The 22468-nt window shown below is 36.7% G+C and overlaps 1 protein-coding gene across 1 annotated transcript; it reads right to left on the reverse strand.

Moving 5' to 3' along the window:
• Positions 1–1597: 1597 nt before the first annotated feature.
• Positions 1598–21896, reverse strand: LOC127812806 (uncharacterized). Its single transcript, XM_052353335.1, is given in 17 exon segments — positions 1598–2251; positions 2336–2486; positions 2601–2704; positions 2706–2842; positions 2959–3169; positions 3471–3643; positions 3741–5032; positions 15172–15234; positions 15817–16164; positions 16894–16977; positions 17113–17273; positions 18750–19043; positions 19129–19279; positions 19394–19631; positions 19748–19958; positions 20208–20377; positions 20475–21896. Coding segments are annotated over 17 exon segments (5382 nt in total). The 5' UTR covers positions 21763–21896; the 3' UTR covers positions 1598–1945.
• Between the last annotated feature and the right edge of the window lie 572 nt (positions 21897–22468).

The raw sequence follows: 22468 nt of genomic DNA on the forward strand, positions 1-22468 counted from the left end.
TATCTGCATATATTGTGTTTATGGGGGTGGTTTTTTGAACGGGTAAGAGAAAAGAATGAGAGAGATAGCCGAAGAGGTGAAGAACACTAGTGGTTGTTGATATTCATTCGAGTTGGGGTTATTTTCTTCCGATTTGGGCAGATTTGGGTTCGATCTGAGGCTAGTTTCTTGGGTTTTCCTTGGGACCGATTCTTGGCTTACCTTAGTGGGTTTTGGACCGATCGATCTAAGCCTTGAAGCCCCATTTTCATTTCCTCCATTGCCGGAGATTCGTGGAGGCACAACAGGGAGTTTTTTGCTTTAATTTTTTCGGTTTGTTGTTTTGATTTAACTCATTGTTTTTGTGCGTTTTTCTTCGATCTAACTTGTGGGTTTGTGGATTTTACAAGATATTCTCACAATGCCTATCCGTGACCCACCCCTGAGCAGAAAAAATATTCTTTCACCTGCTTCTTTGATGGAATTTTTTCATCAGTGTGTACCCATTGCCGGCCCCATTGTGGATCAAATTCGCAACACTGCACTGCACTATCCAATTTGACCAATTAAACACGCCTCAAACCTCTAAAACGACAATTCCCTAGAACACCCAAAATGGTAACTTAGGATAGCAGGTTCGAGAACATCACCTTGCGAGTCTAGATGTTGGAGGTTCAATTCCAACCCCTGCTTATTCTTGGGTGGTTACACACCATGAAGTTCACAAGTTTAAGTGAAGAGACCAAAGACACTACCAGTCTGCCAACAAGGTCCTGAAATGAAAAATCCTAAGGAACCATATTTCAACAGTTCAACTAAGACCAAAAAACAACCCTCGATTCCCAATCCATGAGTGCTTTCTTGTTAATTCTCACAACTCATTTCTGTCTATGCTCTGCTGTATGCTAAGTTTCTGTCTTGACCCTTCTGAATTTAAGAAATTGAATAAATGAACCAGCAAATGCTATTCTGGAAAGTGATATTGTTCATGAAAAGCGATAACATCAATTTTGGAAACCACATTGCACTCAAACTCATTTAACGGTTACCGTTACCTGTCTATGTTGCAGCTGAACTCTGCTACACTGCTATTCAACTGCCTCTCTGTTAGTAAGATACTGCTGAAGAAAAACATCTAAGGGCTCCATCATCATCGGCTTCTTGTTAATTATGGAAGAGAGTGAATCTCTCGGAGTGTAAGGATGTGGTGGAGCACAAGAAAAATGCCGGGAAGTAGGTACTTTAGTGAAGGTGTATCTGTAAGCAATACCCTTGCCTGAAGCAGTGAATATAGAGCACAGCTCATTAATATTACAAAGTTAATTAAGTGAAATATTCGACTAGATTTTGGTAGCAGGACAGTTACAAAGTTCTGTATTGGAAAATACAAAAATACATCCATGAAACTAAACAGATTCTTCCCCCTGCAAAGGCCTATGAGAAGTCCAGTTCTAGTTATCCAAATACTTTGTAATACATCAATTACAGGTTCAAACAGCACCTTACTAACGCCATTTGGGTTCTTACCACCCATGATGTTTGATTGAGAAAGTTTTAATCCTCAGCAGTAACGTTTTCGACACGGATCAATCAATAGATTTTTTTTTAAGAGGCCCAATGCAAAAGAACAAATATATTTCAATTATTATAAAACTCAAACTGAAATCGTCAACTTTCCTTAACAACAGGAGGACTAACAACACAGAAAACTAAAACTGTCAGCTCCGGCTGACCCGTTATTGGGGATAACATTACTTGGTGAATTAATTAAACCTAAATAGACTTGCTCTTGAGAATCCACACTAGAACAAGAACTGCCATGAATGTACTATCATATATCAACTAAGAGTGATCATAAAACTTCCTAATTGTGTGGAAAAATCTTTGACCCCGATGCAACCTATTCCACAACAGACCAATAGAAATTAAAAAGAAGGAAGAAAATCACAAAGGGATCGACAAGCCTCTATCTGGGAACCTCCAAAGAAAAGGAAAGCTCGTTCACTGAACATTTTTCCAGCATGCTTTTGTTAGAACCTCCCTCATCAACCCCTTTTCCAAAAACAAATGCCGGTTTTTGGGGCAGCGGCTAAGCAATGGAGTCATTAGTCAACATGGAAATAACATCTGGGATGGTTGGCCTATCAACTGCATGGTATTGAACACATAACAGAGCCACATGAACGCATCTTAGCAGTTGTTTTGTGCATGAGTGGGTTAGCATTGGATCCATGAGCTCTAGTGCCGCATCTTTGTTCCATAATTCCCATGCCTAAGTAATAGCATTTAAGCATGTCAGTGGTGTAGTTTGAAGTTAATATGGGCAGGGAACAGAGCTGTGTTTTATGCGACTTACATGTTCTATTAGGGTAAGTGGGCCGTCAATTTGACGGAAATTGTTGGTCCTCTTGCCACTCACAATTTCAAGTATTAGCACTCCGAAACTGAACACATCAGATTTTATTGAGAACATGCCCTTCATGGCATATTCAGGAGCCATGTAACCGCTACGAAATAATGCAGCAAGTAAAATTATTATGAGGTCAGTTAAATTGATAATATGCAAGCTAGCTGATCATTAAACTCACAAAATGACATGAATTAGTCTCTTCTCAACTTACTAAGTTCCAACAACCCTTTCGGTATTTGCTTCCGACACATTCTGCATGAAAATTCTTGCCATACCAAAGTCGGAAATTTTGGGGTTCATTTGTTCGTCAAGCAAGCAATACGTTACTAGCTTTCAGGTCTCTATGAATGATCTTCATTCTTGAGTATTTATGAAGGTAAAGTAGTCCTTGAGCTATTCCTTCAATGATGCTGAAACGTCTCTGCCAAGCCAGTTCCTCCTTTCGAATAGAATCTGCCCAGGAGAAAGACGTGTGTTAAAATATGTTAGCCGAGGTCATATAAAAATACAACCTTCTGCTGAATGATGCTCAATGAATTTATAAAACAAAACCAAAGGCATTTGCTGACCAAACAGAAAGTAGTCCAAACTTTTGTTGGGCATATACTCATAGATAAGCATCTTCTCATCTCCGTGAATGCAACGTCCTAGAAGACGAACCACATTCACATGCTGGAGTCTGGCTATGAGTATGAGCTCATTCTTGAACTCCTCCACTCCCTGACTCGACCTTTCTGAGAGCCTCTTTATTGCTATCTCTGTTCCGTTGAGCAACTTTCCCTGAAATGAAAGCTGCTGCTTAGTAACTTGGCCCTTTCTCCTAGGTGAAGTTAATCTTTTAATTGTTATTAGTCTTCTTGGACAAGAGTACCTAGCAAATTCCCTATTTTTTCTCTTAGTTTAATGTTCTTTCCTTTCAATTTAAATGAAAATGACAGCATATATTTAATTTTTATCCAATATTTAATTAACAACCATTTTTTGAACAAACTCTTCATAAGAATAACAATGGATATTTAATTAACAACCATTTTTTGAACAAACTCTTCATAAGAATAACAAATTTACTTATGTGATATACCTTATAAACGCGTCCAAATCCACCCTTTCCCAGCTCGTTTTCCGGTGAGAAGTCATTTGTAGCTACAGTTATGTCTCGAAAACTAAATGCTCTGAGATTATTACTCTCGTTCTCACCATTTTCAAGTTCACTCGAGTTCGTGTATCTGTCGTCAGTGACATCATCATGCGGCCCTATGAATGTAATGAACACACAAAAATGAAAATTCTCATACGAGTAATTATGGCAAGCATAAGCATAAGGAGAGCTGTTTCCTTTTTAGAGATATACCATTGACTTTGATCTTCCTCCTCCTCAGGTAGCACAAGCAGCCAGAGACGAGTAAAACAAATGCACTTACTACAGGTGCAGGAATGACAATCCATATCCACTTCCTTCCCGAGTGTACGTGGAATGATAATACATTTGTAGTTGATCGCTGTGGTGGATCGTCAATAAGAATATAACGTTGTGGTGAGTCACCGGATAAATCGTGATAAAATTGACTCTGATTTCCTCGATAAAATGTACAACTAGTTGCATTTACATCAAAGTGAAAGCCAAAGCAAGCACAATCAACCCAACAGTTGGCCTTACAGTCGCTGAAGCTCAAGTTCCTAACATGATCAGTTTGCTGTGCTCCAATAATCCCGGATCTTTTCTGAAACGACTGGTATTGATTCCTGCACTCAGGCCGTTGCCTTAATCGACACCCCTTATTAAAATCATTCTTGTAGCCATAACATAAACTGCCATTGGAAATCTCCCTCCCTGCTAATTCATGGATTGAGCCCTCATCACCTAACCGCCATCCTGACATAGATCTACGACTTTCCTCACCGCGGAGTGAATAGGATAGGTTCTCCTCATCCTCGCTCATAACATTCTTAAATTTGTAAAGTATAAAAGAATAAGTGTCTACAAACTCAAAGCCTTTGTCCCCCAAGACCCCAGTGGTCCAAAAATTCTTCCCTCGGCGCCTAACGATGAGCCCCCGTCCGATGGGATCCCATTCCATGGTGAAAGCCCCAGAAACTCCCACCTCTCCATTCCTCCACGACGTAAGCGTCCAGTTCTTGCTGGTCCTGTGATTCACTCCTAATTTCATCCCAGGAAGAAGAGTGTCTGAAGGGTAATCAAAGCTTTGCCACGACACATATTCAGTGCTCTTCACCTCTCTCACAATGAGATTCCAGGTGTTCAATAGAGTAGCAGGTGTGTTGATGCCACTTGAAGCGCTGTATAGCTTAATCCGCTTCCCAACATTATCTGTGATAATCAAATTACCTGCACCGTCTATGGCCAAAACACAAGAATTGTGGTCAATTTCTGTGTTTCTGTTGCCAATCCATACTGGAAGGGTGTCCTGATCACTGTTGTACCATATTGCCAAGTAACTGTGACCGGAATACTTCTCCGCAGTGAAGAATCCCAGCTTGAAGAATTTATTCGCCGATAAAAGGAAGGAAGAAGAATTTAGGCGATCACCTTGCCTGAGGGTGTCGGATGATGCAGTGGCAGAGAATGGGAAGAAAATGAGAAAGAAAATTAGCATCAAACTTTCCATGCCAGCCACTAATGATCTTCACATTCACATGGGCATGGCTGTCTAACGTGAATAAAAAGGTTCCAGGCTCCAGGTCTTCCCAGTCTCTCTCTCTCTCCCCTCGATTTTCCTGGAAAATGCTTGCAAAAATGGTCTCTAAAGTACAGTGCCTCTCTCTCTCTCTCCTCGATTTTCCTGGAAAATGCTTGCAAAAATGGTCTCTAAAGTTCAGTGCCTCTCTCTCTTTCTCTCTCTCTCCTCGATTTTCCTGGAAAATGCTTGCAAAAATGGTATCAAAAGTTCAGTGCCTCTCTATCTCTCCTCGATTTTCCTGGAAAATGCTTTGCAAAAATGGTCTCTAAAGTCCAGTGCCTGCAATTGTTGAATTCAACTTTTGAGAGAATAATTCTACACGCGGCTCGCCATCGTTTAGCTCAACTGTACAGTTGGTGAGTCTATCCGATATCCATGAGGTTTTCAATGTCTCGCATTTATTTAGTGTAAGAACAATAAAATATGTATAAAATGGATTTTATTATTTAACTGATTGATAAATAAATTTTTATGCAACATGGAGTTACTTTAGTGGTATTTTAATAATATAAATAAATATTAAAAAACTATTTAAAATTTATTGTTATTATTTTTTGAGATGCAAAATTACTAATTAGATTTTTATATTTAAGTTTAGAAAATAAATCTTTTTCAATTAATGGTATAATCAAATTACTTAATTTTTTTATGACAACTGAATTTTAATAATTTTAATTTTAAAAAACTTCTTTCTCCTAAAACTATAGTAGTATGAATGCTTAATAGTATTCTATAAGCTATTGTACATTTGAAAATATATATATATATTTATAAAATTAAGTATTATTGTAAGTAGTGTTTTTATTTCCATTGTTATGATTACTTTTAAAATTTTTAATTCTAAAAAGAAATCTAAACCATCAATGTCCGAGCATGTCATGTTTTGGAAAGTTTTTAAGATTTAAAAAAAATTTCTTCAAATTATCATTGTCAAACAATTTTAAATTTTCTACATTATAAAGGAAATTAAAATTATTTTTATATATTTTAAATTATTCAAACATATTTTGAGGAGAGAAAATGGCATGACTAAATATTTAAAATAATTATTTTCAAAAAATAATTTCATCTATTTATTTTCATTCTCTTCGAATTGTATCTTTTTTCTTATTATACGTTTTTCACTAAATTTTAGTTTTATATTCATTTACTCTATAATTTTCTTAACGAAAATTTAAAAAAAATTAAACCCAAATTTCTCTATAGCTTTTAAACAATATCGATAAAAAGATTATAAATATTTATTAACCATATTAATAGCAAACAACATATTATACCAAATAATCACGTCTAATAGAAATTTAAAATTTTCAATCTCATATGCTATTAAAGAAATAGTTTTATTTTTTATTTTAGAATTCTCACTAGTTTTTGCTAATTGATAAAACACATCTTATTTGTAGAGTTTGAAATCTAATTGCTTTAACACTTCTATTGTGAGTGTCCTAAAATTTTCTTAAGTTTAAATATCTTCTCGATCCTAGTTCCCCGGACAGCCTCTAGGACGACAGTCTCTCAGGCCACCCGAAGAGTCCTCGGAACAGTCTAACCAATCTCATTTTGAGCAAATCCACTCACCTTTCAGGGTCTTCCAGACCAAAGCCACCAGATAGATCGAAGCCCCGTTCGAGGCCATCCGAAGACAGCCATCGAGGTGCCTTACCCTAAAAAGTTCTCCAAACCCTCTGACCTCACTTGATGGATCTGCCTGGAAGAGTCCCTCGGGTTGATGGTGGGACCTACTTATTCGCCTATAAATACCCATCGCCTCCAAGGTAAACGGATTCTTTTCCCAACCTCTTGGACCTCTCAAGCTTCTGCTCTTTCTCTCTTTACTAGCCCATCCAGAAACCTACACTCTCCCTTCTCTAGTAGCCCACCCAGAAACTTACATTCTCCCAACTTATTCGCTTATAAATAGCCATCGCCTCTAAGGCAAACGGATTCTTTTCCCAACCTCTTGGACCTCTCAAGCTTCTGCTCTTTCTCTCTTTACTAGCCCATCCAGAAACCTACACTCTCCCTTCTCTAGTAACCCACCCAGAAACTTAGGCCGTGTTCTCTTTATTTTTTAATTTTCAGTTTTGAGTTTTGAATTTATTTTCAGTTTTCTGTTTTGGTAGTCTATTTTTAAAAAATTAAAAACGCGTTCTCTTTGTCATTTTGAAAAACTATTTCTCAAAACAGAAAATTAGAAAATGCGTTCTCTTTGAAATTTTGAAAATAATTTTTTAATGATATTTTATTCAATAAATTTGATTATTTAGTAAATTAAAAATATTTAATGTTTATAAATTATTAAAAATATATCTATATTTTAAAGTTAATGAATTTTGTAATATTTTTTCATTATAATAATAAAATATGAATAAATAAATATATTTTGAATTTTGAGTTTGTTTTGAATGAAAACACTCAAAACAACTTTTTGTTATTTTGAATTTTCTTTACAATTTTTTTTATTTTCAAAATACATTTTTAAAAACAGTAAAGAGAACGCGTTTTCATTCTTTTAGAAAATTGAAAACTAAAAATGACTTGAAAACAACAAAGAGAACGCAGCCTTACATTCTCCCAACTTATTCGTTTATAAATACCCATCGCCTCCAAGGCAAACAGATTCTTTTCCCAACCTCTTGGACCTCTCTCGAGTTTTGCTCCTTCTCTCTCTAGTAGCCCATCCAAAAACCTACACTGTCCCTTCTCAAATGCACGGAGCATACATTTATAATTACATGATATATATTGGACATTTATCCACATAATCTAGACATTTACCCTAGACTATTGTCAAACTTAGGCATCGAAGGACCCATGTGGGGGAGGCTCTACGTACCTTCCTAACTTCTCTTGTGGCTACAAGCTAAGTCAGGACCTTGCTTTCCCAAAAACCCAAAAGCTTCGCTTCCTCAAAGACCCGTCGAAGCCCCCTTATCCAGGTCCGTCCAAATCCAACTTTCTTAGACTCTTGATTTAGACTCATTTGGCCTCACTCGCAACATCTTAGACCTAGTGAAGAAATCTATTTTGACTAATTTTAAAATAAATAAATTTAATTATTATAATTCAACAATAATAATTTAACATCGTCCGTCAAAACCAAGCAAAAGGCCATCAACCTGTGACTAGAGGAACGAGATTCATGTGAACTCGAGGTTCCCAGGGTGAAGCAACCCCAAGGGAGCATTTGTGAAATCCTCTCCCAGAGTCAGCAATACCCCAGAGGATACAAGAAAGTCGCGTGGTCGATGGCTCACACACCATAATGCAAGACTGGTATGCGGAACAGACATCCCCGGCACCCTCTTCTCATACGACCATGATGAAACCCAACCTGAAGAGTTGATTCCCCGAGAAAAGAAAGGAAGAAGAATTCAGGCGATCACCTTGACTGAGGGTGTCGGACGATGCAATGATAGAGAATGGGAAGAAAATGAGAAAGAAAATTACTTTCCATGACAGCCATTAATGATCTTCATATTCACATGGGCTTGGCTTGGCTGTCTAACGTGAATTAAATGGTTCCAGGTCTTCCCAGTCACTCTCTCTCTCTCTCCCCTCGATTTTCCTTGGAAAATGCTTGCAAAAATGATCTCTAAAGTCTAGTGGGATAAAGGCTGAATATGTTGTTGTAATTAATTCTACACGCGACTCGCCATCGTTTAGCTGAATTGTACAGTTGGTAAATTTATCCGATATCCATGAGGTTTTCAATGTTTCGTCATTTATTTAGAGTAAAAATAATAAAATGAATTTTATTATTTAACTTATTAATAAATAAATTTTTATGTAACAAACCTTGTAATTAATTAGTACAAATTTTAGGTAAATTCTTTCTGTTAGCTAATTATATGTAAAAAGACTTAATAATTAGTCTTGTAATGACATGACATGCATACAATGCACAGAAACACCTCAAAGATGTCGTTTTGATATTTTTGAAACGTTTTACATTTTCGAAACTCCAAAAACATTAAAAATATTTTTGTATCATTTTTATAATTTAAAAAACGTTCAGAGGCCATTTTGTAATAAGCTAAAAATATCATAAACGCGTTTCCAATTTGAAAACGCATTTTTGTCCATGAACGCTGATTAGGGACATAATTTCTTCTATCTATAACTAGCATATATTAATTCTCATTCAAGGCCTCAGCTGCCCCAATCTCAACTCTCGACTCTCTTTATCTATCTGGCCATCTTTTTATCATTGTTCCCCTTGTCACCCCATTGTTCAATGCTTGGTACCACCATTGATTCACAACTCCGATTGCTCAATGTTTGATTGTTCACGTTTCCAACTCCAATTACTCAGTTCCCCCTCATTGTCAATTGCTCGATGTCACATTTATACAAATTGACATTTCCATACTCAATGCTACCATTTCCATCCGCATAAATCGATTCATAACTCCAACTGTTTGGTGTCACTATCAATTCACAAACACAAACTAGGCTAAGCAGCTGTCAATTCATAAACATGAATTGACTTTTATGTGCTCAATGCCGCCATTTCCGTGCAATAGTACGTCACAACACCAATTGCTTGATGACACCGTTTATGTGCAATACAAATCATTGATTCAACTTACCCAATATTCTTTCAAAGTAAATGATGTAAGGATTATTGTTGATCCTAGTTAAAAATAAGGGTTTGTTGCCTTATCTCGTGAAAAAGTACGCAATGTTACTGCTTATCCTTTAAAAGTAGGGGTTTCAGCTGTGATATTTTACTCTTGATATAAATATCTTGATATTTCAAATATGTTTTGACGATGAAAAATGTTTCAAGTATGTTTGTACCTCACAATTAATCAAAAATCAATTTCTTAATGAAATAAGACTCAATGTATATCTTAAGGAGATTGATGTCTTAAAAGATTGAAAAAACAAAGTGAAACATATCTTGAATCAACTATTTTGGAAGCAATATGAAAGATTTTTCTCAAGGAAAAAAACAAATTTCTTGTCCAGTACTTTAAGTGTTTTGCTTTTGATCTGTCGACTAATAATAAGCCATTTATCGACTAACAGATTGGTAAGTTTTGATTTGTCGACTAAGGTCAAGCAATATGTCGACTAACAGAATAAAAATTTCAAATATGGCATTGATCTATCGACTAACCTATATGGATTTGTCAACTATTAGAATGGTTGTTAAAATCTCAATATCATTTGTCGACCGATTGCAATGCATCTGTCAACTAACCCTTATATTTTACTTGCATATGTCGACTAACATTTTTCATTTGTCGACAGTTTGCTTCGCAGATTCTCATAACATCTAGTTTTTTTAATGCATTTAATGCTCTCAACCACCACCAACGGTCCATTTTTTGTCTTTACTCACTATCAATTATAAAAGAGGCTAGTGGCTCATTTAAAGAGTTAGATGAATTTATTGCTCAATTACCAAGTGCTTAACAATTGTTATTGTGCTTAATTTGTTTTTCTCTCATTTTATATTGGTAAGGTCTTTGTTGTATTCATTGATATATCATTTTAAAGCCTTTATTTCATTGAGAGAATTTGTAACTAAAAGGTAAATCTCTTATAATCTCTCTTTCACATTTGTATTGAATTTTCTAGTAAGAGCTAAAGGGTCTATATTGTGTATAAGAGGTTGTAATACCTAATCTTTGAACTAGAGGATTTACTTGGCTCAAGTAGGAGGTTTTTACTAGATTCTCTTCAAAATCTTTAATGAGGAGATAAGGTAGTGGACTAGATTTGGTTAAGTCGAACCACTATAAATTTTGGTGTTCTTATGTGCTTGTATTCTTAATTTCATTTTATTGTCTAGTACATATCCATTCCTCACTTGATTCACACATCATTCATTGAAAATGATTTTATATTTCTCATATTTTGAAAGACATTTTTTAAAATAACCAATTTACCATCCCCCGCCCCGCCCCGTCCCCCCTTGATGTGTGTCATAACACTTCCATTCTATCAAGTTGATCATGTAAAAGCTAGGGTTATAGTTTAACCTATAAAACTTAAAATAATTGGCGAACACTTAAAAAATTCTTGGTGAGAAGCAAAAATAATAAAATACATCAAGTTGTGCTGAACCATTATAAATATTGTGTACTATATTTTTTATTTTAATTTTATTTCAACAAGTTTAATCTCTTGCATATTCTTTCACATTTGATTTTCATATGACGTGCATTTTTAATTTATATTTTATGCATTATCTCATCACACGAGCATAAGTGTTTTCATTCAACATTTACATCATTGATTTTAAAACTATAAATGTCAAATATTGTCGATCTTTTATTCACGACAAATGTTTTCAAAAGAATGAAAGTATTCAAAATAGTTTTTGTATAAATAATTTATCAAACTGAAAAGTTTTTAAAACACCCAATTCACCCATTTTTTTGGTGTACACCCTGACAGTTATTTACAGAAATTCCCATTGTCCAATAGAGTAGCCATTACAGTATTTATTGTTTGACTCCTGTAAGCTTCACTTCATCTTGTGTGATAATCAAGTTGCCAATACTGTCTATGATCAGAACACTAGAATTGTTGAAAATAGGTATGTTTCTGTTGCCAACCCATACAGGGTGCTTTTCAAACTTCCCCTGCAAGCCATAGATGATAAGTCTTAACACACTGTAACATAGATGATAAGTCTTTTAACACTTTGAAGCTGTGTGCATCAAGGCTTCCGACATGGTTGTTAATATATTCTAACACACTGTAACATTGTAATTTATTTATGTTTCACTTATCTATCTATCATTATACATATTTATCTATATATGGTCTAATATAATGTTGCTCTAATGCCTCTAAATACTATATCCAAAACTTGTGACTCCATTGCTACATGGATACCTTCACAAGCCCTTCTTTTTCCTGTTTTGTACCATATCTCTCTCTCATTTGTCATTTCCTTTCTTTCTAAACAAGGAGAGGATATTGACCATCACCATGTACTAGATCATAACTGGTGCAGCATATATAACCCTTAAAAATTGGCCTAATGGTAAAAGGGTGAAGTGACTTCTTCTGTTATCAATGTTTCTTGGTTTATGCTACTGTAACCTTGTTAAAAAATCTAAGCATTTGGTTACAAAGCTATATGCAGCTTTTAGAATGAAAAGCTTAAACAATACTTTAAAAGGAGTTTTTAACTTCTCAAGAAGCCAAAAAAGCTCATTAATAAATAGTTTTTGGTATTAATATACCATATGCTCTATAAACAACCATTCTCAAAAACATCCACAAGCTTAAGTTCAAGCTCCAGCATAAACCATATCAAATGAACCGTGAATTTTCCTAGGGACAATGGCAGTTAGAGGTATCAATAGATCACGTAACCCAACAATCCAATCCAAACTTGACATAAAATTAGCGGATTTTGGGTCTACCCTTAACAAGTTTGGGTCATTATTAGGTCGATCCAATAAGAGTTTATTGAGTCCGGATTAATAATAGGTCAACCTGAAAAATCCCGAAACCGACTAGATAACAAGACAAGTTTAAATGGGTTGACATGAAATTCAAAACCGAAATTAACCCGTTATGACCTATTAATTAAGATGTTTGTTAATTTCCAAAATACCCTCATCGACTTTTCTAATTTTCGTTCTTTCACTTTCTGCCAAGCCATGTTTCACACTAAATTTTAATATTTTGATTATTTTTCAAGTTATATCATGGATAATGAATATATATTGTTCTTAGTTTATTATGTCTTGACTATTTTAGGTTATTCAGAAGAATCAAAATGAAACTAATCAGTTGATTAGTAATTTGTGGATTATTTTATTTTATTTTTAATATTTTGATTAATATTTAAATTTAAATAAATACTTACAACAAATTAATGAACCAACCTGATTTATACATATTAACCTTAATAATGATTTAATAGGTTAATATATTTACCTATTTAGTTAGCATGTCAAGGTTCAGGTTAAAGGTTCTTGACCCAATAAGCTAACAGATCAAATTCGGGTTGAACCTTAATAGATCATGATCCCTTAGTAACCCAACTCAAACTCAATTTATTTACTTGTTTTGACACCCTACCCCCAGTTAGCTTTGTGTGTGCTTACCTTACTTAATGTAAGTGATTTTTAGACTAGCATGCATGCTCAATAAGTGTATCAAATACTCACTCAACGAGTAGTGACTGCTGCCCTCCATGGATATAGTGCAGTGGTAAAATACCTGGAGTTTCACATATAATATCAAGATTCGAATCAGTGCAAAGACTTACTAAAAGATTTAAATTCTGCATGGACTGTACTGAATATCCAGTTTTAGGTGTGTATAAACTGTGTCCGTATCCAAATTTACCTAGGGGTGCATTAGAGGAAAAGGTCACCCGTCCCTAGGAATTAGTTAAGTGAAACTCAGACACCCCGGGAAATAAAAAAAGAAAAAGAGTAGTGATTGTTGCTAGTTGTTGATAGAAATATGTAGAGAGCAATACAATCATTCATGTTGCAATCACCACAAATTTTGAGTTTGAAATTTCAAAATTTGAAACTTTCCTTCAATACCTAAAGATGAGGATTTAAGATGACTACATGATTATATGTTGCTGGCCTCTCTTTTTTTTTTTTTTTTTTTTGCTTGATGTATTGCTGGCCTATTGTTTATCATGATCATTGAGTTTCAATTATTTGTTTCCTACAACCTAGATTTCTATATGCAACATCGTTTGTTACTAGTACAAAATCAAACAGTTATCTCAGGTTTTGGGTATAGATTAGACTATGGTGTTGCTTTCTCAGAAGGAAAATAAAATATGTTGAATAAAGTCCCCAGCAATGGAAGCTCGAAGAAAAAAAGAGTCATAAGAATACAGAACAGCATATATTGAAGGATGTGATGACCTGCTTCATTTACTTTGTCTACACATATAGTGCCGGTCACTTCTTCTTTGTGCGTTCAAATACTACTGATAGAATAGAATAACTATAATTGCTTGATTAGCTGCATTGCTAATATATTAAATCTGCAGAATGTGACCGGTTGATGTTAAGATTTTGGTTTTATTTAAGTTTTGAAATTTAGATTTAAGATTTTTATGACTTATTTATTTTGTTATGATAATTATGGCTGAGCTTTCAACTTATGAATAGGCTTATAATGCAATCTGAAATTAAGTTAATGGTTTCTCTTCCCATTTCTCTCTCTCCTGTTCTTTCTCTCTCTTGCGTCTTCTTCTCCTCACTACACTTTCTTCTTCAATCTCTCACAATTTACAGGTTGTTTTGCATTAGAATGTGATGAGCTTCATTCACTTTTTTCTTTTGAAGTCCGTAAATGTACAATTATGGTTCATTCAAGTCTTTCCTAACTTACTAAACTAAGAGTCATTCGCATCGCATCTTAACAGAAAGTCGCCTTACTCTCCCCTTACCCCTTGTACTCAGTTTCAAATGCTACTTCATTTGCCAGACAGATAAGACTGTTCCTGACCTCATCTTCATTCACATGAACGAAGGCTATGAGAAACCATTATATTTTAAAGGAAATAAAAACGAAGGCTTCCTTTTTCTTTAGCTTTCACAAAGCTTGGCTGCATATACTTCCTAGGAGAGGAGGGAAGCATTTATAGTTATCTCCAAAACGGATATCCTATTCCTAGGACACGTACAACGTTTACAACTTACTGTTGAGGAAATTGAGAAATAATGTAAATTAAGTAATGCTTTGTGTGAAATCTATTTATAAATTTGGAAGTGAAAGAATTCGTTGCAGTCGCTTGTGAATATGAATATTCTTTGATCGCATTATTTTGATAGTATTTTGTACAAATTCCTGGGAAGATATATCATATATTTTTCTTGAACTGTGTATGCATTAGAAGTACATTAGCCAGCCCAATTCCTCTCGCACGCTACTCTCAAAATTCCTACCAACATTGCCTCTTCTGCCAAAAATGATAACACCCGAAAGTGTCAGCATGACGGTGGAGGAGGCGGAGGAGGAGAAAGCGACTCTTACTCCTATGTCTTCGTTCCAAGGAACACCGGTATCCAAGGCCGAGGAGGCTGGGGAGGAGGAAATTGTGGCCAGTACCCCGATGGTCACGGTTACCGTTACCTGTCTATGTTGCAACTGAACTCTGCTACACTGCTATTCAACTGCCTCTCTGTTAGTAACAAACTGTTGAAGAAAAACATCAAATGGCTCCATCATCATCAGCTTCTTGTTAATTATGGAAGTGAGTGAATCTCTCGGTGTGTAAGGATGTGGTGGAGCACAGGAAAAATGCCGGGAAGTAGGTACTTAAGTGAAGGTGTCTCTGAAAGCAATACCTTTACCTAGTGTCATACCATGAGATTTTGGGGCCCTGAGGCAGCGAGCCACCAGCCACAGCGAGCGACGAAGCAAGAGGCAAAAGCGAGCCACCGCCACGAGGGCAACCCGGGTGCAAAACAGCGACGAAGGCTTAAAGAGACAGAGTGAGAGAGAGGCAATGAGAGTGTTGTAATTGTTTAGACTTTTTTTTTTTTTTTCATTCAGCAGTCCTTTACATTTATAATACTGAAAAACTAAAAGTGAGTGGATCACCCAGATCTAAGCCACAAAGCGAAGATCTGCAGATTGCACTAACAATATCCTAAAGACTAGGACCAACTTATTGACGGGGAACTAAATATTTGAAGCAGAATACTTGGTCATGTACTTTTGGTGCATGGACTGGTTCTTTTCCCACGTGTTCTTCCATTGCATGTGTTTATAGACCTCCAGCTTTGTTGCAACTGCAAAGGCATCAAATGCCAACAATCTCCTCCTTGACTTTGTGGTTGCAATTTTGCTCTTTCCATTTTTTGTGTTGGTCTCCTGTTGTTCACCTTCATGTGAATCCCCTTCTTAGTTGAAGAAGAGTATTCTTGATATTCTGCGCTGGTAATATAGGCAGACTTTGAACTTAAATCTTTATCTAAAGGCTCCTCCTCCTCCAATGGATTCAAAGCAAAACTCTTATCTTTTTTCATGATTTTGAAGGTTTCTCTACCTCCTGCATCTATTATTGTGAAGCATTTGCCCTCAAATAAGACCTTGTAACCATTATCAAGCAACTGGCTAACACTAAACAAGTTTTTTGCAACTTCAGGAACATATAAGATATTCCAAACAAGTTTCAAACCTTTGTGACATTATATAGCAACTGTTCCTTCACCCTTCACGGCAATTTGGCCTCCATTTCCAATTGTAACTCGAGAAATTGTAGATTTGTAGAGCTCTCTAAAGAGTCTTTTGTTATTTGTCATGTGGTGTGTGGCACCACTATCAATGAGCCAACTTTCTGATGAGCAACGTTTTATATTTGTGGTTGTTGTTGTGAACAACTCCTCTATCTCCTCTTCATGTTGGTCAGCTGCAGCTCTAGCTTCTCCATCGTGCTATTGTGATCTGCACACAATTTTGATGTGACCCAATTGACCACATTTGTTTCACTTTACATCAAGCCTCCACCAACATTTGTGTTGTGGATAATTGGTTTTTTTGCAGTATGAGCAAGGTGGATTATTTCCACTATTGTTGTTTTCAGCATTTGCAAGTTTCTTGTTGTGATTCCTAACTTTTTTTTCACCAGTGGGCCTTGTTTGTGCCTGCAAAGCTCTTTCAACGGCTCCTCCTTTCCTATTAAGCCTTCTTTTTTCTTGAGTCTGTAAAGCATTAATTAACTCTGCCAAGAAAATGCTTGACAAATCTTTAACATTTTCTAGAGAAGAGATGGTGGCTTCATACCTCTCTGGAAGTGTAACAAGTATTTTTTCAATGATTATTTGATTAGGAAAATCCTTACCTAACAACCTGACTTTGTTAACAAGGCTAAACAACATATCAATGTACTCCTTCACAGTTTCTGACTCCTTCATTATTTGCATTTCAAACTCTCTGATTAAGTTTAACACTTGCATATTCTTCACTCATTCATTGTCTTGGTATTCTTCTTTGAGATAATCCCAAATGGCTTTTGCTGAAGGCAGATTCATGATTTTTTTGAAAATATTGGGAGAAACTGCAACATACAAGTAGGCCATGGCTTTAGCCTTCCTTGTCTTCCTCTCCTTGTGAATCTTTATTTGATTCACAGTTGGATTGGCTGGCAAATCAGCAACTTCGTAGTCTTCCTCAATTACTTCCCAAAGATCATGTGCCTTAAGATGGACTTTCATTTTGATAGCCCATACCTGATAGTTGTCGCCACCAAATATCGATGCTGTCAGCATTCTGTGACTTGATTCTGCTTCCATTTTGGCAGATTGTTGGCTTGAATTTGAGTGTTTGTGAATGTGTTTTTGGGTTTTCTCACAGATCCCTCAAGATATATAGGCTCTGATACCAATTGTCGTAATTGTTTAGATTTTTTTTTTTTTTCATTCAACAGTCCTTTACATTTATAATACTAAAAAACTGAAAGTGAGTGGATCACCGAGATCTAAGCCACAAAGGGAAGATCTGCAGATTGCACTAACAATATCCTAAAGACTAGGACCAACTTATTGACTGGGAACTAAATATCTGAAGCATAATACTTGGTCATGTACTGTTGGTGCATGGACTGGTTCTTTTCCCACATGTTCTTCCATTGCATGTGTTTGTAGACCTCTAGCTTTGTTGCAACTACAAAGGCATCAAATGCCAACAGAGAACGAGGGTGAGAGTGAGAAGAAGAGGGCAAAGGGCGACGGAGCAGTGAGAGGAGAGAGAGGCAACGGAGCAACGAGATACGAGAAGGCGACGAAGGGAGTGACGAAACAAGACAGGCAGGGCAACGAGCGAATCAACGACAGTGAGAGAGTGAGAAGGGCAGGGGCGAAGCTTTGCAGAGGGCGAGGGGGTGGGCGACTGGGCCTGTGCAGTGGGCCCTTACAAAGAGGGAGATTTCTAATTTGTGGGACCCTAAATAGTCAAATTTTCATGGGCCCTGAGGCAACCACCTCATAGGCCACATGAAAGGTCCGACCCTGCCCTTACCTGAAGCAGTGAATGTAGAGCACAGCTCATCAATATTACAAAGTTAATTAAGTGAAATATTCGACTAGATTTTGGTAGCAAGACAATTACAAAGTTCGGTATTTGTAAATAACAAAATACATCCATGAAACTAAACAGATTCTTTCCCCAGCCATGGCCTATGAGAAGTCCTGTTCTAGTTATCCAAATATTTTGTAATACATCAATTACAGGTTCAAACAGCACCTTACCGATGCCATTTGGGTTCTTACCACCCATGATGTTTGATTGAGAAAGTTTTAATCCTTAGCAGTAACGTTTTCAACACGGATTAATCAATAGATTTTTTTTCAAGAGGCCCAATACAAAAGAACAAATATGTTTCAATTATAAAAAATCGTCAGCTTTCCTTAACAACAGAAGGACTAACAACACAGAAAGCTGAAACTGTCAGCTCCGGCTGACCCGTTATTGGGGATAACATTACTTGGTGAATTAATTAAACCTAAATAGACTTGCTCTCGAGAATCCACACTTGACCAAGAACTGGCATGAATGTACTATCATATATCAACTAAGAGAGATCACAAAACTTTCTAATTATGTGGAAAAATCTTTGACCCTGATGCAGCCTATTCCACAACAGACCAATAGAAATTAAAAAGAAGGAAGAAAATCATGAAGGGATCAACAAGCCTCTATCTGGGAACCTCCAAAGAAAAGGAAAGCTCGTTCACTGAACATTTTTCCAGCATTCTTTTGTTTGAACCTCCCTCATCAACCCTTTTTCCAAAAACAAATGCCGGTTTTTTGGGCAGCGGCAAAGCAATGGAGTCATTAGTCAACATGGAAATAACATCTGGGCTGGTTGGCCTATCAACTGCATGGTCTTGTACACATAACAGAGCCACATGAACGCATCTTAGCAGTTGTTTTGTGCATGAATGGGTTAGCATTGGATCCATGAGCTCTAGTGCCGCATCTTTGTTCCATAATTCCCATGCCTGAGTAATAGCATTTAAGCATGTCAGTGGTGTAGTTTGAAGTTAATATGGGGCAGAGCCCAGAGCTGTGTTTTATGCGACTTACATGTTCTATTAGGGTAAGTGGGCCGTCAATTTGACGGAAACTGTTGGTCCTCTGGCCACTCACAATTTCAAGTATTAGCACTCCGAAACTGAACACATCAGATTTTATTGAGAACATGCCCTTCATGGCATATTCAGGAGCCATGTAGCCACTACGAAATTATGCAGCAAGTAAAATCATTATGAGGTCAGTTAAATTGATAATAAGCAAGCTAGCAGATCATTAAACTCACAAAATGACATGAATTAGTCTCTTCTCAACTTACTAAGTTCCAACAACCCTTTTGGTATTTGCTTCCAACACGTTCTGCTTGAAAATTCTTGCCATACCAAAGTCAGAAATTTTGGGGTTCATTTGGTCGTCAAGCAATATGTTACTAGCTTTCAGATCTCTATGAATGATCTTCAGTCTTGAGTATTTATGAAGGTAAAGTAGTCCTTGAGCTATTCCCTCAATGATGTTGAAACGTCTCTGCCAAGCGAGTTGCTCCTTTCGAATAGGATCTGCCTAGGAGAAAGAAGTGTGTTAAAATATGTTAGCAGAGGTCATATAAAAATACAACCTTCTGCTGAATGATTCTCAATGACTTTGTAAAACAAAACCAAAGGCATTTGCTGACCAAACAGAAAGTAGTCCAAACTTTTGTTGGGCATATACTCATAGATAAGCATCTTCTCATCTCCGTGAATGCAACATCCTATAAGACGAACCAGATTCACATGCTGGAGTTTGGCTATGAGTATGAGCTCATTCTTGAACTCCTCTACTCCCTGACTCGACCTTTCTGAGAGCCTCTTTATTGCTATCTCAGTTCCGTTGAGCAACTTTCCCTGAAATGGAAGCTGTTGCTTAGTAACTTGTCCCTTTCTCTTGGGTGAATTTAATCGTTTAATTGTTATTTGTCTTCGTAGACAAGAGTACCTAGCAAATTCCCTACTTTTTCTCATATTTTATTATTCTTTCCTTTCAATTTAAATGAAAATGACAGCTTATATTTAATTTTTATGCAATATTTTAATTAAAAACAATTTTTTGAACAAGCTATTCATAAGAATAGCAAGTTTCTTTATGTGATATACCTTATAAACGCGTCCAAAACCACCCTTTCCGAGCTCATTTTCTGGTGAGAAGTCATTTGTAGCTGCAATTATGTCTCGAAAACTAAATACTCTGAGATTATTACTCTCGTTCTCGCCATTTTCAAGTTCACTCGAGTCCATGTATCCGTCAGTGACATCATCATGCGGCCCTATGGATGTAATGAACACACAAAAAATGAAAATTCTCATATAAGTAATTATGGCAAGCATAAACATAAGGAGAGCTCTTCCTTTTTAGAGATATACCATTGAGTTTGATCTTCCTCCTCCTTAGGTAGCACAAGCAGCCAAAGACGAGTAAAAGAAATGCACTTACTGCAGGAATGACAATCCATATCCACTTCCTTCCCGAGTGTCCGTGGAATGATAATACACCTGTAGTTGGTTGTTGTGCCGGGTCGTCAGTAAGAAGATAACGTTGTGGAGGGTCACCGGATAAATCCTGATAAAATTGACTCTGATTTCCTCGATAAAATGTACAACTAGTTGTATTTTCATCAAATTGAAAGCCAAAGCAAGCACAATCATCCCAACAGTTGGCCTTACAGTCGCTGAAGCTCAAGTTCCCAACACGATCAATTTGCTGCGCTCCAATCCTCCCGGATCTTTTCTGAAACGACTGGTATTGATACCTGCACTCATCAGGCTGTTGCCATAATTGACACCCCTTATTAAAATCATTCTTGTAGCCATAACATAAACTGCCATCGGAAATCTGCAACCCGGTTACTTCATGGATTGAGCCCTCATCATCTAATCGCCATCCTGATACAGGCCTACGACTTTCCTCATCGCGGAGTGAATAGGATAAGTAATCCACATCCTCGCTTGTAACATTCCTAAATTTGTAAAGCATATTAGTATTAGTGTCTAGAAACTCAAAGCCTTTGTCCCCCAAGACCCCAGTGGTCCAAAAATTCTTCCCTCGGCGCCTAACGATGAGCCCTTGTCCGATGGGATCCCATTCCATGGTGAAAGCCCCAGAAACTCCCGCCTCTCCATTCCACCACGACGTAAGCGTCCACTTCTTGCTGGTCCTGTGATTCACTCTTAATTTCATCCCAGGAAGAAGAGTGTCGGAAGGGTAATCAAAGCTTTGCCACAACACTGATTCATTGCTCTTCACCTCTCTCACAATGAGATTCCCGGTGTTCAATAGAGTTGCAGTTGTGTTGATGCCGCTTGGAGCGCTGTATAGCTCAATCCGCTTCCCAACATTATCTGCGATAATCAAATTACCTGCACCGTCTATAGCCAAAACACAAGAATTGTGGTGAATTTCTGTGTCTCTGTTGCCAATCCATACTGGAAGGGTGTACGGATCACTGTTGTACCATATTGCTAAGTAACTGTGACCGGAATACTTCTCCGCAGTGAAGAATCCAAGCTTGAAGAGTTGATTCGCCGAGGAAAGGAAGGAAGAAGAATTCAGGCGATCACCTAGCCTGAGGGTGTCGGACGATGCAGTGACAGAGAATGGGAAGAAAATGAGAAGAGTAATGATTACCTTGGTCAAACTTTCCATGCCAGCCATTAATGATCTTCACATTCACACGGGCTAGGCTTGGCCGTCTCTCCCCTCGATTTTCCTGGAAAATGCTTGCAAAAATGGTCTCTAAAGTCTAGTGCCTCCAATGATAATATTCAAATTTTGAGAGACAAATTCTACACGCGACTCGCCATCGTTTAGCTGAATTGTACAGTTGCTGAGTTTATCCCATATCCATGAGGTTTTCAATGTTTCGTCATTTATTTAGTGTAAAAATAATAAAATATGTATAAAATGGATTTTATTATTTAACAGAATAATAAATAATTTTTTATGGAACAAACCTTGTAATCAATAAGTTTAGTACAAATTTTAGGTAAACTCTATCTGTTAAAAATTTATATAAAAAAACTTAATAATTAATCTTGTAATGGCATGACATGAGCCTGCAATGTTTTGGCATTTTTGAAACGTTCCCCATTTTTGAAACTCCAAAAATATTAAAAATGTTTTTGAACTATTTTTTGTAATTTCAAAAACATTTAGAGACCGTTTTGTAATAAGTTGAAAATATCATAAATGCGTTTCCAATTTGAAAATGTATTTTCATCCACGAACGCTGGTTAGGGACAAAATTTCTTTTAAGGCCCAAGCTACCCCTGTCTCAACTTTGGACTCTCTCTATCTTTTTGACTGTCTCTTTATCATTGTTCCCCATTGTCGCCCCATTGCTCAATGCTCAATGACAACA

The sequence above is a fragment of the Diospyros lotus genome, chromosome 11, assembly GCF_014633365.1.
Source record: "Diospyros lotus cultivar Yz01 chromosome 11, ASM1463336v1, whole genome shotgun sequence".
Classification (NCBI taxonomy): Eukaryota; Viridiplantae; Streptophyta; class Magnoliopsida; order Ericales; family Ebenaceae; genus Diospyros; species Diospyros lotus.